The sequence below is a fragment of the Pogona vitticeps genome, chromosome 4 (genome assembly GCF_051106095.1).
Source record: "Pogona vitticeps strain Pit_001003342236 chromosome 4, PviZW2.1, whole genome shotgun sequence".
Lineage (NCBI taxonomy): Eukaryota > Metazoa > Chordata > Lepidosauria > Squamata > Agamidae > Pogona > Pogona vitticeps.
Genome location: NC_135786.1, coordinates 185,447,162 through 185,470,135, shown reverse-complemented (window position 1 = coordinate 185,470,135; position 22,974 = coordinate 185,447,162). Strand labels below are relative to the sequence as shown.

At 41.1% G+C, this 22,974-nt stretch overlaps 1 protein-coding gene across 2 annotated transcripts in view; it reads right to left on the bottom strand.

Moving 5' to 3' along the window:
- Positions 1-492: 492 nt before the first annotated feature.
- Positions 493-22,974, bottom strand: part of MIB1 (MIB E3 ubiquitin protein ligase 1) — a 67,850-nt gene continuing 45,368 nt past the window's right edge. For both annotated transcript variants that reach the window (XM_020785714.3, XM_078392612.1), the window contains 9 exons: positions 22,364-22,496; positions 20,976-21,062; positions 12,531-12,692; positions 10,919-11,100; positions 8,703-8,895; positions 6,986-7,064; positions 6,196-6,309; positions 4,354-4,454; positions 493-1,938 (listed from right to left, as the gene is read on the bottom strand). In XM_020785714.3, the coding sequence (XP_020641373.1) occupies positions 1,798-1,938; positions 4,354-4,454; positions 6,196-6,309; positions 6,986-7,064; positions 8,703-8,895; positions 10,919-11,100; positions 12,531-12,692; positions 20,976-21,062; positions 22,364-22,496 (1,192 nt within the window). In that variant the 3' untranslated portion in view covers positions 493-1,797. The remainder of the gene's footprint in view (positions 1,939-4,353; positions 4,455-6,195; positions 6,310-6,985; positions 7,065-8,702; positions 8,896-10,918; positions 11,101-12,530; positions 12,693-20,975; positions 21,063-22,363; positions 22,497-22,974) is intronic.

Genomic DNA, 22,974 nt, shown 5'->3' with positions numbered 1-22,974 from the left:
ATACCTAGGTCTGTAACCTTAGGCATTTACTGATATAACTGGCTAGTTCATGAAATTAAATGTTAAAACACTGTAGACTGGCAATAGCAAAGAACACTGCCAATGTCCGAAGCAGTATACCATTATGTAATAATACAATGTTCTTCCGCAACGATCTATATACACAGATTGTGTTTCTAATACATGAAGAATATGGTTTTAGGTAATTTAAAAACATTTGCAAAGAAAGAGAGAAAATCTCATCTCAGTTTCTTTGGCACAGATCATGTCCATTAGATACAGAGTCTTCCTTCAAGCAATTCACTTGGTTAAGTAAATAAAACAGGATAAAACTGCTAGCTAGTAAAATGTGATTTATTTATCTAATGAGTTTCTTCACATGCTTGTAATTAAATTGGGATAAATATGAAGGCTGATATTCATTCAATTAAAATCCAAATTTTAAGTTTATTTTATGTAGCCAAGCATAATCCTCAACATGTGGTTTAACATTGGGAAATCTATCTACAGTCTCTCACAGAACACCCAGGAAAAGCTGTTTTCCCTTGTCCTTTGGTAGCACTTATATAAAGCACTATATATTACTGCAATTTTGTCTCACCTCATCTTCTGCAAGGAGGCTGCAGTTCTAAAGAAATTTCACACACCTCCAAGCACTGTCTTGATTATTGTTCATTGAATGGTCCCGATGAAATTCAGAAAAAAAAGTTCACACATACTGTGAATCTAAAGCCTATTTACAACCATCTCTTAAACCTCTTGCCATCCAATTTCTTATTCCAAAATAGCACTTAGGCCTAGTTTAACAAACTTAACATGTTAAATTCTAGTCTACAGATTAGATGCAAACTTAACCATACTTCATGAAGACACACTGAAATTGGTGGAATTAAAGCTGGTCATAACTTAGTCCAATTGATTTCAATAGCTATTCATAAAGCTATTTCAATAGCTACTCATAAAATCAGGCCCCAATCCTGCAGCTAGAATCTTTTGTAAATACTCTAATAATATGTGCTCAGTCAGCATTCTGTAATGTGATTTTTCAGCTGAAGGGATTATGGTAACCCCCTCAAGTATACAAATGGGTTTGCTTGAATATACTATGTTCTCTTTTTTATTATCAGAAGCAATTCCTACTATGTTCTGCTTCCCGCACTGGCGTTTTTCCAAAGTTTTAGAGAAGGCTTGTTCGAATACATATTCTGGAAAAAAAACATGACTGTGTGTGTGTAGTCTACCAAGTAGCTCTTTTTGGTCAGGGAATACCTTTTTAAAAAACTGTCATTATCCTTTAAGTGAAATTCAAGCAGAAAACAGACCATGCAAAATTATAGGCATTCAGATTTTAGAGGCAACATGTAATACTGAAATGCTATTCATTTATTGTGCTATTACTAAAATTCCTGCACCCAGCTACAAGGCTTAGCTTACTGTTCTAATTTACTACTGACACTGATGTGAAAAAAAATATTAAAAACAAATACAATCTAGAAAATTAAAAATACTTATACATGAAATGAATGGATAGTATAAAATCAAAGTTGCTGAAATTAGAGTTCATACATATAAAATGAAAATAGCAAAAAGACTGTCCCTTTAACATAAAGGGGTCAAGGAGAAGAAAAAGTCAAGTTTTAAATAAACAGTACTGTTAATTAGCCTAATCCTGATTAGCTTTCTTGAAAACAGAAGAGGTTGACCACTCAAATACTGATTTGTGTTGTACTCATCAGCATTTACAATGCAACATAATCTAGTAATAATGTGACAAGCTATTGTAAGATACTTTATATTTTAATACAGAAGAATCCTTCGTTCAATAGCCTTTCGGCAGATAGGGCATTCACTCATTCGATCACCACAAAGCTGACAAGTTCCATGACCACAGAGAAAGATCATATTCTTCAGCCGATCCAAACACACTGGACACATGGTCTGTAAGAGACAAAGAAGGAACTGAAGAACAGTCTACAGGAAAATATTTTAATGCACTATCAAACTACCATGATAGTTTTATTGTAAATAACATCTTAGCAAGGTCAGAGCAGAGAAATAACTGGCAAAGAGCAATCTCTTTTATTGCAGCTCAACTTAAGATTTACTCTTGGACTTTAGAACATCCAAAACACTTCATTTACATTTTTGTATGTTTCTTATGGAACATACAAAGCAGTAAGGCAATGGAACCAATTACCTTGAGTGAGTGCTCCAACAGTGGAGGCTCATTCAAGAGAAGTTTAGACAGCCACCTGGCAGACACCCTTTGATTTGTATTCCTGCACTGAGCAGGGGGTTGGATTCGATGGTCTTAAAAGCCCCTTCCAACTTCATGATTCTATGAAATGAGAAACCTGTGATCCTCCAGATACGCTGCCAATTGGTTATACTGCCTAAGGCTGATGGGAATTAATAAGTTGGGAACTTGCAAATTATGGACACTTACTAAAACCTTTACACAGTAAGCCAGTATCACCCCCATATTTCAAGTGTTATTTATGGCTCTGAAACTTTCAGGATGTTGCCTTATCAGCAGTCAAAAGGCAACTGAGGAATAACTGCTGGATGGGGAGCATGCACACTGAGACTATGGAAAATTTCAAGGATGTCTGCATAGGTGCAAAAGAAACCCATATGTGTGAATCAGAGAGACCACAAAGAAGAATAACAATTTTAGCTTCATAGGTCAGTCTTCTTAAGTACGCTGCACAAGCTATCTAATAAATATAGACCAATAATTTTACAGATTTAATTTAACTTCCCCTTTGCTACAGGGATCCACCGTTTCCTCTAATTTTCAGCCCCACTATGCAGGGCTCTGCCCCTCGTGCATGTGACTTTGCCTGTGCATGCATGATCCCTCACACACAGGGTTCTGTTGCGACCGGAACCAAAGGGGCTGAAAACAGTTGCTGTCGGTGCACTGAGGAGAAGGAAGGCTGAGCAGAGAGGGGGCAGAGTCAGGCGTGCACCTTAAGAGGGAACCCTGAAGGCATCTGTTTGTTTTCAAGCAGTATTCTTTTTCAGTTACATACACCTCATAGCTAAGAACATAATTGTAAAGTGGATAGTTATGAAATGGCTATTTGTACAGCAAAAATACACTAAGATTTATTTCATGTTCTTCTGTCACAGAGAACTAGATTTCTATTATGAAGATCAGTTAAACAGTTCTGAAATCCTGGCTACAGTGACTGAATGATTAGTAATTAATTGATTTAGACATTTCTAGTACTAACTAAAACCAAGCAGTTTAGCAGTAATAACTAGTTTTGAAGAGCATACAGCTATTCATTTTTAGGTATGTTTTTTATGCAGTTGTAGAATACCAACTGCATGAATTTTAAAAAGATACAAATACGTTACTGACATAGCCAGAATGCTGTTTGTGTTTGTGGGACATTTGTGTAACTTACTATGGCTAATTGCAGCTACTGTATTTGACAGGGAGAATGGTCACACACCCAATTGCTCAACTAAGATGCCCCACAGCACCTCATTAATTAGCTGTAATTAGCTGAAGCAAGTTGCATAAACCTTGCAGAAACACCACCAGGATTCCAGTCACAATGTAATATTTACGCTTCATCTGTACGGACAGCAATAAAAGTGGCCACCTGTTAATAGATGAACTAATTTCCCCTCACATAACAGATTGTTCCTTGGATACTGGCCACCAAGAAAAAACCCTTCTTCCAACCTCTTGTTGGACCAAATGAAACCCTTTTCATGTCAAAGCCTGAATAGGATCATGTGGGAGAAGAAGATCCTTCAGATAATACGGACACAAGCAGATTTAGAAATCATAAACTGTGCACTGAAACAGAACAGTTGCCAGTGAAGTAATCATAACATGTAAAGTCACATGCTCAATACACCCAGTCTGAGTCAGCCACCCAATCACAGCATTTTGGACCAGCTGAGATTCCTGAACATTTTTACACTTATGATTTTATTATTTGCAAAGATTTTCACCCTGTTATTAAAGATGTCACCAATCAGCAGAAAGCTAATGCTCCTGGATCATTTGGCTTTTTGGTCTGCATTCTCAATGTTACTCATGTGTGTAAATTTTGTTTTCACAGAACTTATGTCTGTACTTTTCTAAAATTCTGTTTATATTAATGGGCAATGCATGGGGAAATTTTATGTACAAAATTATGTCCTGAACTTTTGAGTGAACCTAAGAAACAGGATTCTTAGAAAGTTATTCTGCAGCTAATATCAGCACACTGTATATCTGCTGCTTCACAACATGCACAACCCTTATTCTGAAAACATTCATACAACAGCTTCAAGCAATAAATCATAATGTTTCCTTTAATATTTATCACATAAGTCTATTTTGTTTACCTGCTCCTTTATGTCCTGCAACTGCTGCTGCAATTTCTGTACATCAGCGTTGACATTGGTATTGTCCTTGTCCTTCTGCAGAACAGGAATGTTTCCACTTGCTACATATTGCAGGGGGAGAAATTATGACATAAAATAGTTGGAAGAGAAAATAAAACAAAACCTTTTAAAAAAATATTTCTAGAACATTATATATGTTATCATGCCTGAATTACAAGTTTTTTTTTCAAAATCCACCAAAGTTTGATTAAATATGATTTTTATATGTACACAAGCCTTGTCAACTATTTCTTTATAAGCACTGTTGCCTGTAAATTGCTTACGATCTCTACCATGTTTTAAGAAATCTTTAAAGATGAAAATTAAATTGCAAATCACGTGATTATGAATTCAAGAAGGGGGGTAGTTAAATATAGGACAATAATGCTGCTTTGCACAGGTTCTGCACTGAAAAAAATTATGAAACAGAGACAAATTGATAGATCAAGAAAACACTCCAAGTTACATTAACCCTGATGAAAAAAATGAAGACTTGTATTTAATGAGGGATGTCCACTTGCAATAGAATTTATCATTAAGAAAGGGGTGCCTTTTCTTTTCCAAAAACAGTGTCAGAGGTTGGCAAACCCACTGGAGTTATGTTTTAGATGGTTTTTGGAATTGCCGAGAAGGAAGGGAAGTCCACAATATGTATATGGATCATATCAGATTTACCCTCCCTCCAATTGCACAGCATTATGAGTACTTTTCATCCCCACCTCCAAGAGAAATAAGAGCAGTAGTATTTAAGTTACTCAAAAGTTATCTGAGGCTCAGGTAAGCTAAAGCATCCTCCATTTGCAGCTGACACCAACTCATTTATTTATTTTGGTCACTGTCAGATCCAATAATCCTGAATATTACTAGTAAAAATGAAAATAAAACTGCATACAATAGGGTATCCTCATGAAAAGACAAATTCCATGTTAGGCATTTCTGGAAAGGGATTTGATAAGAAATGCTATTAAATAAATCTGTTTGGTACACTGTGCAAAGTTCTAATTTTCTTCTTCTTTAAAAGGATATCACAGCACTGGAAAAGATACCTGGGCCATCTTCCTCATAAGGAAGAGCTAAAGGGTCAGAATCCATAGGCATTTCAGACCCATAGCTGATGACAAATAGTACCCAATGCTGATAACATGCTAATGAAAAACACTATTCTGATCTGTCGAAGAGGGGTGCTGTCTAAAAAACATCAGTTATAATAAATTTCTTCTGTCTTAAAGGAGCCATAAGAGTCTACTGTTTTTGGTGAATAGATTTACCACAAAACTCTCTGGAATACTTATCACATTCATAATTTCTGGCTCTTCAAGCAGCAACCACCAATTCAAAGATGAAATATGCCTCTGTTAGCATGTGTAGGATGAGTATGAACTGTACCCTGGGAAATCAGAATGGCTGTTTTCCTTTGCCACCACAGCCTGCTGTCAATATACTCTTTCACAAAATTGAAGTGCACAGAACTAAAAGCTTTCCTTTTAAGACTATGAGACACACTCCTGCAGACCTCATGGCTTGGGGAAACTATGATTTGAGGCTATTCCAATCACATTGCCCAGTTCTCTAATGCTAGGTAGCTGCAACTTATGTACATGTCTTCCCCAGGCAAGCCAGTACTAATAAGAAGTACATTAATACCATCTTCTTCTTGAGGTTTAACTGTAGGAAAGGACAACCAGAAAAAAAGGATCAGGAGCAGCAGATTAAAAAAATGATAAATTGTTGTTTAGACAGGGGAAAACAGGAGCATACTAAGAGACAGAGCAATACAAATGTGGAGAAAAAGAATTAACTCACTAATATCATCTGTGGTATCTTCTGTACCTTTCCCACCACAACACATAATGAAAGGTACTCTTCGCTCTACCACAGCTCGACACTGCACACATTTTTTCATCAGACTGGCACAATCTGAAAAAAAAAATGCTATTGAAACTGATGCGTCTCACAAACGGCAATCCATTAATTAAATTCTACCTTAGAAAGGAAAAGTCTATGAAAAGCAAAGTTCTCCTTCCATAGGGTCTCCAAGCAATGGCTTCTGGTCAAATAGTGGCATCAACACAGCTGCCCCTCTGCCAAATACACCTGAATATGACAAACTTGGGCATTCTTTTATATTGTAACACGATCACATCGAGGACAATAAAGTGGGAAAAAAGTATTATACACCTCCTAAAATGGATGAAACCCTAGGTAAAGTCTAGCCTCTGGTCACACAGAGAACTGGGTTACTTAAGGCACTCAATAGGCTACAGGGTGGAATTGGCAGAACCCAAGTGAACTTATGAAAATGAGGGTTTTGCATTGAGACGATTCTTTCTGGGTACGTACAAGAACAGGTAACTTTACACTTATGTCAGTGTATTCTGTGACTCTCAACATGTAATATGGAAGAGTTAATGCTAGCTGTGCCAAATGCTCTTGATGCCTATTAGGCGAAAATGAAATATAGTACTGTGCTGTTTCTGACACAAACAAAGAACGAAGTATCATACTCATAACCTCGAAAATGCAATCAATTTAAAGGAGTTAATTTAATCACATTACTTTTATGAAACCGTTATCACCTATCAAAAGCACTTACTTTCACAGGCACACATGTGTCCGCAAGGTTGGAAGAGTACTGCTGCTTTTTTGTCTGAGCATACCACACATTCTTCAATCTACAAAGAAAAATTGCACATTCTTCAAATTTTCATCAATTAGAATTTAGTTACTCAATTACACTCCATTCTGGTAAAGATGAATAGGAAAAATGAATAAACCATCAAGTATATGGAACTGGGAGGGGCAACTTCCAACTCAGGGGTTCATACCTGGCCCAGGGCCCCTCTACTTCTCTTCTGCAGTTAGGTCTGGTTAGTGATTAGAGGTACAAATGTATTTAAAGGCATTTGAACTTTAAATACTCTGAAAGGAAGTATGAGACTGATGCAGAGAACTGAGCTGTGACTTGTAGGCTGAAAAGCAGCAGGGGGGGGCTTATCCCGAGTGTCCAACTCTGCAAGAGTCACATTTGAATTGCATGCTTTGCTTTGGCCTCACTTTCTCTCTGATCTACACACACACCTCAGTAGAGGAGAATTCTATAAACTGATAGTAATCTTCACAACTATATACAGCCTCTAGGTTCAGAAGTAGTATGTATCATCTGTCTGAAGCACAAATAAGAAATAAATATTGGTTTTGTTTCCTGGGTATGTGCTTCCCACAGACATTTGGTTAGCCACAGTAGAAGAAAGGATACTGGCCTAGATGAATCACTGGACTAATCTAGGAGTTGTCTTCTATGTCAAGATATGTTGGTCCAAACAACACGTTTAAAATATACCTGTTGTAGATATTGTAGCAGCAGTTAAAGATACAGATCTCATTCTCCACGTCTAAATACACAGCTAACAGTAAATAGGCTTTAGAATCACAGACATAACTACACAGATGGAACCTTCCTAGACAAACTACCCCAATTTAAGAAATCATCACAGACGTTATCGGTTGCATGCTGAGTCACACAATCCAGTATATAATAGATACCATCTACACTGATCTCTTAAATTAAGTCAATTTGCTTCCAGGTATTACATTGTTTGTGTTACATCACCACAACCTTGCAATAGGATTTGGGCCACAGAAGTTGAAAGTGTCTGGTAAGCATTTATCTTTTGATGGAGGAAATCCAGAACTATGGCATCTCCAACAGTGCGCTGTCCGACTTCTGCTTGAACATATTTCCTCTACATTAAAAATGATTACTTTAGCAATAGGTTATGCTTATGCTAAGCAGATCTCTGATCACAAAGCTTAAAATACATGCTAGATTAGTGTATGATGTAACACACATTAATTAACATTAATTAACTCCCTCTCTTTCTCATTTATCTCTAAAACTATTTTAATAACTAGAATATTGCATAATGTGTTTATTTTCATAGTTTAATTACTGAAAATCAAGAAATGAGCAAAACAGTGTGTCACCAGGAAGAGGGATACTGTAAAAATGGCTGAGAAAATGGCCAAAAGACTAAATTAAAATTAAATTACTGAAAACTACTACAGTATCAAGTCCTTGTTCGCTTAAACCAGTGGTTCTAAACCTTGGGTCCCCAGATATTCTTGAACTAAAACTCCCAGAAGCCTTCACCACTAGCTATCCTGGCTAAGATTTCTGAGAGTTGTAGTGTAAGAATATCTCTGCACCCAAGGTTCGGAATCACTGTCTTAAATGCTTATGCTACACTTTAAAATTAGAGTATCATTTCCATCATGGCATAGTGAAATGAAGACCATATGTAAATACAAACCTTTGTTCTTGACTGAACTTGCTCTTTGCAGATGAGGCATTTCTTGACTCTTGGTGAACAGAGGGAACAGGTAGCAATATGCCCGCAAGGGCCAAATAAAGTATCTCTCTTCATATCAGAGCATACCATACATTCTTCTAATGTTTCAGAATCATTGCTGATCATAGAAGGACTTCGGGAACCAACCTGACCACTGAGCACAAACATCCAGTCAGCCAATACAGTATATGAACATCCCATTCAACATGCATAATCATACTGAACGCTTAACGAGGGCGCGAAAACGCTGCGCGCGGCCATTTTGGGCCATTTCCCGGCTTCCGGCGGCCATTTTGGCCGCCGAACAGCTGATCGTCGGGGGTCGTTTTGCGAAGATTGGTAAGCGAAACGCTTACCAGTCTTCGCAAAGCGAATTTTTCCCCATTAAAAAAACGTTGAGCGATCGCATTAGCAATCCGAAAAAACGGATCGCTATGCGATTTCATCGTTATACGGTGTGCTCGTTAAGCGAGGCACCACTGTATAAGCTTTACAGCCTACTTCTGACATGCACAGGATTGTACTGCATTATAGAGATTCAGTAAAGTTTAAAATGAGACCAGTGGGGAAAATATTCAGATAAGCAACTGTGCTGACCAATAAATTGATTTTAAATCAACATTTCGGGATTAAAGCAACACTGACATTTAATTAAAATACCAACCAAACAAACCAGCAAGATATTACTTTTAATAGGGCTATCTAAAATACCATAAAGCAGTGATCCCCAACCTTGGGCCTCCAGATGTTCTTGGACTTCAACTCCCAGAAATCCTGGCCAGCAGAGGTAGTGGTGAAGGATTCTGGGAGATGTAGTCCAAGAACACCTGGAGGCCCAAGGTTGGGGACCACTGCCATAAAGCATACAAGTACAGTGGTGCCTCGCATAACAAGCACACCGTTTAACGATGAATCCGCATTGCGATGCGGATTCCCCCATCGCTAATGCGAGGGCACGCTCGCATTGCGATGGGGGAACAGCTGTTCGGCGGTTCTAAAATGGCCGCCGGGGACACCCAAAATGGCCGCCGGAACACAAAAAATGGCCGCCGGAACATGGGGAAACATCGGAGAATGGTGAGCTTTGGGCCCATTGGAATGGGTTTCCCCGTTCTGCTTAACGATGTTTCCCCATAGCGAAGGTTAATCCGGAATGGATTAACCTCGCTATGCAGGGCACCACTGTATTCTGAAATCATCAACATTCATCAATTTTGAGTAATAATGAGCAAAAAAAAAACCCCCCAAAAAATACAAACAAGGACAGGAGAACCACTTAGCCTGCAGCTTATTTTGTCTAATATACAATGATGATGGAAAATACAGATAAACTCAAATGTTTATCTGTATTTTTATAATTGGCCCCAATAAGGAACATTATCCCACATCCTATAACATGGCTACAAGCATTTTTGGCAGCTACTGAAAGGCTACAAGCACTACAACTGAATTTTTCACCTCCCTCTTTCAAATGAAACTCTCCTGTGTCTCTCCCCTTAAAAACCCCCCTTCAAAATCAGGGGCCCTGAAGGTAAAGGTTCCCCTTGACAAATTTTGTCCAGTCGTGTTCGACTCTAGGGGGCGGTGCTCATCCCCGTTTCCAAGCCACAGAGCCAGCGTTTTGTCCGAAGACAATCTTCCGTGGTCACATGGCCAGTGCGACTTAGACACGGAACGCTGTTACCTTCCCACCGAGGTGGTCCCTATTAATCTACTCGCATTTGCATGCTTTCGAACCGCTAGGTTGGCGGGAGCTGGGACAAGTGACGGGCGCTCACTCCATCACGTGGATTCGATCTTACGACTGCTTGGTCTTCTGACCCTGCAGCACAGGCTTCTGCGGTTTAGCCCGCAGCGCCACCACGTCCCTTTTTAAAAAGACAGTATAGAATGTTAAAAATTACATGACACAAAAAAACTTAAAATGGGGAAATGATTGGCTATTGAAAGGTTTTCTTGTTTAAATAATATGCACCCCACAGCTTTTCTGATCTTTTTAAAGCACACTGGATAGTTAAAGAAACATTGTACTGTACCCTATGAATGATTAAACTGATGAAAATAAACAACAAATATTTCATGCATTAAATTGAACTGAGGAAATCCCTATTTTCTTTATTTGTGTCAAGCAAAAGTAAAATTAAGTTGTAAAAATCCCAGCTCTGACAAATACAAACCTGACTTTTTCTTTGTGACATTTAGCCAATGCTTTACATAGGTTAGGATCAGGGCACAAGTCAAGTGGCGACTGGCCCTTCTTATTACGAATACCAAGATCAGCTCCGTTGGCTGCCAAGAAGCAGGCAATAGATGCTGCACTTTTCTTCTCGGCTCCCTGTGTACCCAGTCCCATTATCAACTGGAAGAAAGCACATAAGCAAGCAACTTAATGGATGTACCTAATTTCTTGAAGAGCAAACAAAACTGATTTAACACAATATAAAAGCTATTAACAGATCTCAGCCAATAATAATCCCACAATTATTTGTACAATTTATTTATTTATTTGATTTGTATCCCACCCATCTGGTCTATACGACCACTCTGAGCGGCTATTCATTTACCTTCACTCACTGAATAACTCTAACAGAATAGAACATGAAATGTCTTTGGCTAGTAGATAACTTATTATGCTGCAAATCCTATGTTCTTCCCTCTTACACTTATTATTCACAAATAGCTCTTGGTTCAATAACTTTAACATCATTTCTTTTTCTACATTCAACAATATCCCAAATCTAACCCCTATTATTGCTACTACCGTATTTGCCGGTGTATAAAGCGACTGGGAGTATAAGACGGCCCCCCAACATTCCCACTCAGAATGTAGAGTTTGTTATATACTTGCTGTATAAGACAAGACAACCCCCTCTTCCGCATGCGTGATTCTGCTTTGGATGCATTACAGGGAGAGTTCCTTTTGCCCCTTTTGGTTCCTTTTTGGAGAGAGCCAGGGTTTGCTGGAAGAAGGAACAGCAGAGAGGCGGCAGCCATTTTGGAGAGGCGGCAGCCATTTTGAGAGGCAGCAGCCATGTGGTCGCATCTCAAAATGGCTGCCGCCTTTCTGCTGCTTCCTGACAATCAGCTGTTTGGCGCTAGAGTCAGGCTGTTCCCAGGCTAGGAGCGGGGCTCTACTCGGTCTTACTACCAGGTAAATGACTTCCTTGGGAGAGAAGGAGGGTTTGCTGGACATGCACCTGGCGTACAAGACGACCCCACTCACTTGGAGGCATGTTTTTCAGGGCCAAAAAGTCATCTTGTACGCCAGCAAATATGGTACTATTGCAATCGTACTGCAAAAATTATCAGTATTTCCCCAATTTTCTCCTCAACTAAGCTGTATAATAGAATGCAAATGCATTCATCACATATACAACTACAATTACAAATACATACTCTCTCTTTTTTGACCAAACTTGTTAACATCTAAAAATAAACACACAAAGTATCATTTCTGTAAGTTTAAAAGTATATAACTGCAAAGTTAGCCTTCCTGCATTTTAATTCTATATTCCATTTTTTTTTCATTACTGCCTGTGCAAATGACACTGTATTAGTCTTTAAAAAGACATATAAATTCATTACCAAACTCAAATGAAACTAAATTTTTTAATGGTTTGGTTATCAAACACCAAGTATATGACAATTTAATTCTCAACATGTGGAACATATTTAAATACGGTAATTAATTTTAAAAAAGAGAAAGTAATCTGGAGCAAAGCAGAGCTTTGTAACACATTATGAAGAGAAAGCATAGCAGAGAAATAATAAACAAACTGAATCATTTACTGTGTTCTTCGATGGCTCCCAAGCAGTATCAACTTTTCCCACATCTTGCATGTCTTGGAGCTGGCGGAGTTGTGACAAAGTATGATGCCTCAGAGCTTCATGGAGGGGAGTATCCCCATCTTTATCCTGAATATCCAGTTTGGCACCTGCACGAACTAGAAGCTGAGAAAAAAATAAACAAAAACAATGCAACAGGTTTTTTTTTTTAAAAAAAAATTCACGTAAGTCGGTATAACAACAATGTGCAATCAAGCTGATTTCAATTTACGGCAGCCCTTGCCAGGATTTTCAATGTATAGAATAGTTAGAAGTAGTTTTCCAATCACTTCTTCTGGGGGCACCCTGAGAATGTGCAGCTTGCCCAAGGCCCATAGCTCTTGCCCACAGCTCTTCTTCCAGGAGGCACAATGGGGAAAGAGAGGTTACTTACCTGTAACCATGGTTCTTCAAGTGGTCATCTGTGAATTCACACAAAAGGGTTAACCCAGCGCCAGCATTGGTCCTCTCGGAAAATTCTCGAGCTTTAAGATAAAAGTAACAAAATTTAAGCCTGCCTATACCGCACATGCTCCGTCCGCCCAAGCCTCAGTTCCATTTATCCGCCACAGGTACCTGAGCATGAGCTAGATACAGCCAGTGACAGATAGAGGGGAGACCGGGCGGGATTGTGTGAATTCACAGATGACCACTTGAAGAACCATGGTTATAGGTAAGTAACCTCTCTTTCTTCATCGTAGTCTTCTGTGAATGCATACAAAAGGGTGATTAGCACGCTTACTCACCGGATGGTGGGCGTCACTGGAGGACAGACGTCAACACTGCTCTCCCAAAACTTGTCTCTTTCTTGGCCCTCAGGTCTAGTCTGTAATGAGTGATGAAGGTGGAGACATTAGACCAAGTGGCAGTCCTGCAGATGTCAGGTACATCAACACCACGTAGTGGGGCAGTAGAAGAGGCCATGGCTCTGGTGGAATGAGCCCGAAGTCTTTCAGGTGGAGTCTTATGCTGAAGCTCATAAGCAAGCGAAATCATGGAAACAAGCCATCTGGAGAGCGTTGAGGACGATGCTGGGAGACCTTTTTTCTTCCCAAAGTAGCAGAGGAAAAGTCTATTGGAGGATCTGAAGTCCTTGGTTCTAGAAACAGAAGGCCAAAGCCCTCCTGACATCAAGAGTGTGGAGCATGCGCTCAGTGTCATTTGTAGGTTCCAAGAATAAAGTGGGAAGCAGCAAAGGCTGGTTGAGGTGAAAGTCCAAGACAACTTTTGGGAGAAAAAGAGACATCCGGGTGCAACAGCACCTTATCCTTGAAAAATTGAAGGGAAGGTTGGTCAGAATGAAGGGTAGCAAGTTCACTCACTCGTCTGGCAGAAGTGATGGCCACAAGAACGACTTAGGAAATGACATCTTGAGGTCACATGTAGCCATAGGCTCAACAGGAGGACGAGTAAGGGCATGCAACACCAACTGAAGGGACCACTGTGGAACTGGTGGTCGAACTGGGGGTCTCATATTAGTGAGTCTTTTAAGAAAGGCTTTAACTGTAGGATGGGAGAACAGACGTGATGAATCTGAATCTTTAGGTTAGAAAGAGATGATTGCAGCCAGGTAAACTTTAATAGTGGAAAGAGACAACTTGAAATCAAACAGGTAACGTAGGTATTACAGTAACATAGAAAGAGACACAGGGGATGGTACAAGACCCCTGGCTTCAGTGAACTTCAAAAAACTTTTCCACTTATAAGTGTAAAGTAGAGCAGTGGAGGGTTTCTTTGCCTGGTCTAACACCTCCTTGATTTCAGGGAGATCCTCCACGCTGTTAGATGCAGTGTCTCCACATCTGGATGGAACATTCTGCCCGCATCCTGTGTCAAGAGATCGGGTAATATCGGTAGTCTCTTGAACTCTGAGGACATCCTCATCAACGTTGGAAACCATACTTGCCGAGGCCAGTATGGAGCTATGAAGATCGCCCCCACAGGTGAGTAACGAAGCTTCACTAGAGACCTCAGTATTAGAGGAAGAGAAGGAAACATATAGAGGACCTTGATTCCATGGAATCATGAACGCATCCCCTAAAGAGCCCTTGCCTAGGCTGGCTCTGGATGCATACTCGATGCACTTTGCGTTGTGATGAGAGGCGAAGATATCTACAGTTGGAGTCACCCACAGGTGACAGAGCTCGTGGAACACTCCGGTGCTCAGTTCCCACTTGTGTGTCTGACGTGTGAGACGACTCAGCTGGTCTGCCAACACATTCTCTGTCGTGGACACATGTATCGCTACAGGAAAGACATGGTGCTGGTAGCACCACTCCCAAAGGTGAATGGCAAGGTAGAGAAGCGATCCTGAGCATGTCCCTCCTTGTTTGTTGATATAGTAGATGGTCGTGGTGTTGTCTGTTACTACTTGAACACCACGATCCCGCACCATGGGAAGGAAAGCTCTGAAGGCTTTGATGACCGCTATGATCTCCAGATGGTTTATGTGGAGGTTTCGTTCTTATGCAGACCAGAGAGCATGAACCTTGTGCTGTCCGCAGTGTGCTTCCCATCCTGTCGGGCTGGCGTCTGTTGTTACTTGCACGGTGAGCCAAAGAGGTCAAAACGGTCTGCCTATCTGCAAGTGCAGGGAAAAATTCCACCACTGAAGTTGTGTTGCAAGCTCTATAGTTACCCGAAGATGTTTCTTCTGGCTGTCTCTCATAGGATTGAAGAGTGCCAGGAACCACGACTGTAGGGACCGCAATTTGAGACGTGCATGGGCTAAAGCCAGAGTGGTTGAGGCCATGAGGCTTAACAGGTGTTGGACATGTTTCGCTCTCACGCGGGCCCTTGGCTGAAAACTCTTGAGAGCCTTGTGAATTTTTTTTTATCCGGTCCTTGGGAAGAAAAATTCTGCCTTTGATAGCATCTAGTCGTGCTACAATGTAATGCACTACCTTGGAAGGTGTGAGATGTGACTTTTTGTGTCTTTCAGAGCCAGAGTCCTGGATGGGGAGACTACCAACCAATCGTTGATGTAAGGGTAGACGTGGATGCCGTTGAGGCGCAGGTAAGCTGCTACCAGTGCCATGACTTTTGTGAATGTTCTGGGAGCTGTTGAAAGTCCGAAAGGCAAAGCCAGGAATTGATAAATGATTCCTTGGAAGATGAACCGAAGGTACTTGTGATGATCTGGATGGATGGTCACATGGAAGTATGTATCTTTCAGATCCACCACCACAAATCAATTGTTTTTCTTTAACAGGGGCAGGATGGACTCCAGCGTCACCATCCGGAAGCGTCTTGGATGAAGGTAAGTGTTTAGGATTCTTAAGTCAAGGATAGGTCTTATACCGCCACCTTTCTTTGGCACGGCGAAGTACCGGGAGTAGAATCCATTTTTTAGATCTCTGATTGGGATAGGTTGAATAGCATCCTTTTCCAGAAGTGATAGAACTTCCTCTTCTAGAGCGGGGTTAAAAGATGTGTGACTTACAAACCCTAAGGGAGGAAATTCGATAAATTCCAGTCGGTAGCCAGACTGGATGATTTTTAATGCCCATGAGTCGTTTGTGATGGTAGCCCAGTTTGCCAGAAATGGTTGTAGCCGTGTGGAGATGTGATTTCCGTTTATGTCTATGGCAGAGTCAAAGATACTGTTTGGATTTTTTGGCAGGTGGCTTATAGGATTGCCTACGCTGCGACTGCTGAGGACAATAGCTGGGAGCGGAGGAGGAAGCTTGGGATGATCTCTGTTGAGGTAAGTTCTTATATGGTTTGAACTGTTGTGAAGATTGCTGATACTGAGAGTAAGACTTCCTCCACTAAAATTTGTTATATCTAGGCTGAGGCTGGATTGAGTAAGATTTGGCGGTCTTCTCTGCTTTATGAATTCCTCCAAATGATTATTAGTTTTCTCATTGAATAGTCCGGTAGCATCAAAAGCAAGATTTTCCACTTTGGTTTTGACATCCTCTAGGATATTGGGAGATCTCAGCCATGCATGCCTACAAAGAGTAAAAGCAGACATGAGGACTCTGGCAGCAGTCTCTGCTGCATGCCTAGTCGACAACCTTTGATGTTTCGATACGGTTTGTGCTTCCTCATAGGCATTTAGGAAGCCTTGTCTGACATCTTCTGGGGTCATTTTAAGACCAGGTAAATTTTTGAGCCAGAGTTGCTTTTGATATGCTCCCAAAGCAGTTTGATAGTTCATGATCCGCAGGAGGAAAGAAATTAAAGAGTAGATTTTTCTTCCAATAATCTCTAACTTTTTACCCTCCTTGTTTGTGGGGGTAACATGCGATTTTCCAGTGAGCTTAGTGCAACTGGTTTCTACAATGAGCGAGTTCGGTATAGGTGCTTAAGAAGGAATTTTGTGTTATTGCCATGGACACGTTAAAGATTCTCTGTACGACGAGAAATAGAGGGAGAGGTAGAAGGTTGCTCCCAGAATTCTTTGATAATCTCCATTATTACTGGTACAAAGGTAAGACTTGGAGGGGGAGACCTCTCCTGATTGATGTCTCCAAAGATAAGGTCCTCAGCAGGAGGCGTAGGTTGGTCTACTTCCAATTTCAGAGCCCTTGCTAGTCTTGAGAGCATCTGAGAATATGAGAAGTTCTCTGAAGGAGATGAAGCATGTGGATCCCCCGTATCAGAATCGACAACTTCATCCTCAGGAAGGTCCCCTTGGCAAGGTTGTGATGGTAATTCCTGCTCAGACTCTGAAGATGCCACCGAGGAAACTTCATCTGGGTCTGAAGAAAAGACATCCCTTTTTCTTTTACAAGGTTGTCTTTCGATGTAGAAAGTTGAAGACTGGGTCTGTTGTGAAGAGATAGGAGCCATCGATGTTGAGGGGACGGGCTCTGCAGGAGGTGGTACTGGAGCCCTCGAACCTTCAACATCGACCCATCAATGATGGTGACGGGGTCGAGGGGACTCAGAAGAAGAGGAAGAAGAAATATAGATATACTTGACTTATGTTTTCAACCTCGATCGGTCAAAGTCGAGGAGGAATCTGAAGAGCTGTAGTCTTGTTGACGTTGATGGTGGTGACGTGCCCATGCTCTATTAGAGTCGTCTGAGTCAGGAGATTTAGTTCGACGCTGGTGTTTGGATCGACGTCGAGTGGAGGAACGGTGTTTCCTCTTCAAAGAGCGCTTTTTTCGAGGGAATCTCAACCTTGAACGCGCCGACAAGACTGAAAGAGCCGAAGCCCCCTGCCCATGAGGAATTGGGCTGTGTGGGGCAGAAGTCAAGCCTGCAGTAACTCCAGCAAGCTGACTCGGCGTCGGTGAAGAGACGCCAACCGGAAGAGACGGCTCAACTTGTCGAGGAGGAAGCGATGGGGCTGCCTCCGACAAAGATTCATGGTCTCTCAACGAATCCTCCAAAATAGGTGATGGTAAAGCTTCAGAAATAGGTGGAAGCTGAATGGAGGATTCCTTAGCCTTAACAGGAGCCTTTCCCTTTGATTGCTTCACAGGTTTGGGTGCAGAAGAAGCAGTAGACTTCGATGTCAAAGTAGATTTTTTAGAAGATGTTGCCTTTTTATGTGCTTTGGTAACCTTGGAGACCACCGACTGAGGAGAAGCCCCCGCTAGAGAGCGAGGGGTGGCCGAAGATGAGGCCATTTCCATATCAGAAGGTCCAGTAGAAGCTAAAGTGGATTCCCACAGGTGATATTTAAGATGATGTTGCCTAGCTTTTAAAGCAGCTTTAGTGAAGGCTTTACAATGCCTTCAAGATTTAGTGAGGTGGGATTCACCTAAACAGAAAAAGCAACGATCATGTCCGTCCTGGTGGGGAATCTTCCTTGAGCACACAACACAATGGCTAAACGGCCCTGAAGGGGACATAAAAGCTGAAAAGTCTTACTAGTAGCCGTTTGCGGGGCGGGGAAAAAGGTGGGAAGTCCGAGGCAGCCAAAATTGAGGGGAAATCCAAAGAACGAGTCTGCGTCAGGGAAAAAGAGAGTTCACCAAAGGAGTCCAATACCAATGTCAAAAACCAAAAATACCCGTCCAAATAGTGAAAAATATAGAGCTCGAAGCAAGAGGTTCCAAATCGCTAGGCGGAAAAATGGAACTGAGGCTTGGGCGGGCGGAGCATGCACGGTATAGGCAGCCTTAAACTTTGTTACTTTTCTCTTAAAGCTTGCGAATGTTCCGAGAGGACCAACACTGGCGCTGGGTTAACCCTTTTGTGTGCATTCACAGAAGAACACGAAGAATCAAAATTCCTGACCTCTGGCTTCACAACTAGGCATCCAACTCACTGAGCTATCCAGCCAGAATAGTCAAACAAACAAGTGCAAAAGTGAAAACCGGCACAAAGTTTGCTATCCAGGGCCAATATTAGCACTTATGTGCACCATTCATATTATACTTTAATTAAATTTCATTTTGCCAAATCATATTTTCATCTTAGAACTTTATCATCAACCAAGATGCTCTCTGAACACTATTTAACATGTCAGAGTTAAGTAGAAGCTGGTATTAAGAAATGTCCTATTAGCCCTTCTTTAATGGCAAATGCATGAAAAGCTATTAAATTCGACCAACACATCCAATCTTTCACAGTTTGATGGAGACACTTCAAATGAGTGTATTGTGTGCAAGGATCCATATTCAGAAACAGGAGTACAGTTGAAGATTTATACAAGGCAACACTGGCTAAGCATGATAAACATTAATACAAGAATGCAATATGAATATAATGAACACTGAACAAGTTTATACTTTATGAAATTGCACTATGAACCAACCACTCTACTCCCACTCCCCTTGCTGTTATTCCAGTTTCTTCTTCTGAAGACAATTGGCATTCTATGCTTACTGAACATTTTCAGTCTTCACTGGGTTGTTTCAGTTGGTTTTGTCCATCTGGACTTTTTTCCTTGTAGATGGTGTCCAATTCCAGCCCCACTGGGATACCAAACTTCTCCACTGATTTATACCAGCAGCTTTCACTTCTGGCCCAAGGACATTTAGGAAAAACTTCTCTGCTAACCAGGAAGACCCCTATCCAGGCAATAAATTGGTTCTCACTAAACTTTCAATATCCATGCATTTCTTTCTCTATGCCATAAATTTACATATGCCTCACACATGTGAGGAACGAAACTGGAAATAGACGGAAAGGTTTTAATTTTGAATGTTAGGTACATATAGGCAGTAGGTATATGAACAGAATTTTAGCACTAAAAGAGGAGAAAATGTCCTATCTCTTAAAGAGACCACCAGACATAATGATGCGGTTAAAAAGGGCATGCAAACTTGGTGAACAGCTCCATATTTAACTAATCCGTGCAGGAATATCCTGCAAAGAATGAATTACCGTATTTGCCGGTGTATAAGGCGACTGGGTGTATAAGACCACCCCCCAACATTCCCACTCAGAATGTAGAGTTTGTTATATACTTGCTGAATAAGACTACCCCCTCTTCCGCATGCATGATTCTGCTTTGGCTGCATCATAGGGAGAGTTCCTTTTGCCCCTTTTGGTTCCTTTTCGGAGAGAGCCAGGGTTTGCTGGAAGAAGGAACAGCAGAGAGGCGGCAGCCATTTTGAGAGAAAGCAGCCATGTGGTCGCATCTCAAAATGGCTGCCGTCTCTCTTATGTTCCCCACAGTCAGCTGTTCGGCGCTAGAGTCAGGCTGTTCCCAGGCTAGGAGCTGCTCTCCTCGGTCTTACTACCAGGTAAGTGACTTCACTGGGAGAGAAGGAGGGTTTGCTGGACATGCACCCGGCGTACAAGACGATCCCCCCACTTGGAGGCATGTTTTTCAGGGCCAAAAAGTCATCTTGTACGCCGGCAAATACAGTACTTGGCTGTAAATGTGGTTCTCTGAGTGGTCCTCCATGAAGTCACAGATACGGGTTTTGGCTCCAGCTGTGGAAGCTTCTAGGAACATTCTCGGGCTTACCATTAGTCTTGTTCCCTGATCGCTTCATCTCTTTTCCTGGAAGGAAAGTACGATCACTTATTTTGTTCTCTCAGGACTGTGTTTATCTTTCCCTTCAGACTTTTCCCTCTTGGCCTTTTTGGTTTTTCTCATGGGTTTAGAATAAATACTCTTTAAGCTTTTTAACAACAGTGTCTGGCGTGGACAAGGTTGATAGAGCCTGGGATGTTGGATCTGAGAGGATCCAATCAAAGGATCTCTGCGAAGCAGACAGGCTGTCCATTTTTGAAGAGGGCAGCTGGAGGGATTTCTCCCACAGGTAGGTGTTGAGACAGAATTGACACAGTCCTGAGGGAACAAAATAAGCAATCCTATTTTCCTTCCAGGAGAAGAGACAAAGCAATCAAGGAATGAGACTAATGGTAAGCCCAAGAACATTCCTAGAAGCTTCCACGGTAATGGCTAAAACCCATATGTATGATTCATGGAGGCCATGAAGAAGAACCTAAGTTAAAGAAACATTGTCTTATGATACATTATAGGTACCTTACCCGTACTATCTGGGTGTGCTGTCGTTCAACAGCAAGGTGTAGTGCTGTTTGTTGGTTGACATTCTGGATATCCAGGTTTGCATTACCCTGAAATAAAGATTCAAAATGTGAACTGGACTTCTTCTGAGGACACTAATGGGAAAAATGTGTGGCTGTATTCTGACAGAAAAGAAACTACTTGTTTTTGAACTCAGTAATTACCATATTTTTCCATGTATACAACCCCCAATGTATAAGACGACACCCTAATTTTTACCCTTGCCAGAGGAGCATTCAATGGGCAGCTGTGAGGGACGACCCAGTGCAGCTGTTCTTCCGTCTCCCTCTCCTGCTGCTGCTGCTGTCTCCACTGCCTGATCGTCTCCTTCAGTGTGACTGCTGAGGCTTACCTCCAGATCACTTCGCTGCCTTGTCCCCTGCCTGAAGGAGACGATTGCTAGAGGAGGCGATCTGATGGCAGCAGCAGCAGTCAGTGGGCAGCCATGAGAGGCGGCCCAGCACGGCTGCTCCTTTTCCTCAGTCTCTGCCTCCTCCTCCTCCTCCTGCTGACCCTGCAAGTGGTGCTGGAGGAGAGTGCAGCAGCAACAGGAGGCGGAGATGGAGGCAAAGAAGCAGCCATGTTTGACCACCTCTCGCTGCTGCCCACTGAATTTTTCCTCTAATTATTTTAAGGAAAAGTGTCATTTTGGATCAGAAAATACACAGAAAATACGGTATCTAGTAGAGCCTGTGGTACTGCAGTATGTTGATGCTTATCAGTAATAGTAACCCCAAGGAAATTTATGCACAGAACTCTGTACAATAATTTTTGCAATCTGAATGGATGCAACAAATGTATCCCCTGAAATGTCACTGTTTCGCTGTGTGGGTCACTTCAACTAAATATTTCAAGTATTACACATTAGCAACTTTACCAGTGGCCTGGAAAAGTAAAATAACTTTATGAACAATTTACCAAATTGCTATCTGTTGCTGTTGTTCTGCAAATAGAATAGTTTCAACAACACATATAGAAATGTTCATTGCTAAAAAAAAATCAGTGTCACACTTAATGCAATAATTTAATGCACAAAAATGTAAATTCTATCTTTCTGTACAAATCTATATGCATCATACGCAGAATCACTATTGGTTGGTATATAAAACAGATAAACTTCAGAATGCTATCACTCCTATCAAAACAGAGAGTACTATCTTCAATGTGCCATCTCTGGTTACACAGGAAGCTCTTTCCAGAGCCAATGCTAGATTAGGCAAACCTGAGTCAAATTAACCAACCATCTAACGAAGTAAAATGCACCTTTTAAGTTTTAGCAGCTCACATAGATAATCCACTCCAAGGTGACAGATAATATGCTGCATGCCAACATATTACTAAGAACCTTTACCTGATGTACTAAGAGTTCTGCTACTTCCACATGATTATTAAGTGCTGCCAGATGTAAGGCAGTATAGCCGTCATCTTTCTTCTCATCTACAATCCATGGTCTTGGTAGCTTGGAGAGTAATACTCTCATAGCACTGAAACATACAAGACATGCAGTATTGTTATCACCTTGCAACTGTAACTCAAATAATGCAATCAAATACAAAATCCCTATACTCAATCGTTAAGTTGCAGATAGGAGAAATAATATTTTTCTAGTTACAACTACAGGAAAAAATGGTTTCAAATCATTTTAAAGCAAAGAGTTTCAATTTTTATTACATTAAATCATAACATTCAAATTCAGCAAGACGACTGCAAAGAGATCTGCACTATAAGAATGGTGATTTCAGCTATTAAAAATCCATGATTGTTTTTTTCTCAAATTTATGCATTCCTCTATGGTTTGTTGAACAAAGCAACAGGACAGTGGGCTAAACCCAGTGTTAATCTTACTTATGGTAGACCTACTTAAAGCAATGGGACTTACAGTAATCATCACAACTAGACATGAGGGCTTCATATTTGTCTATGAATATAAAGTCCACTGACAAAGGTGGACGGCCTGATTAC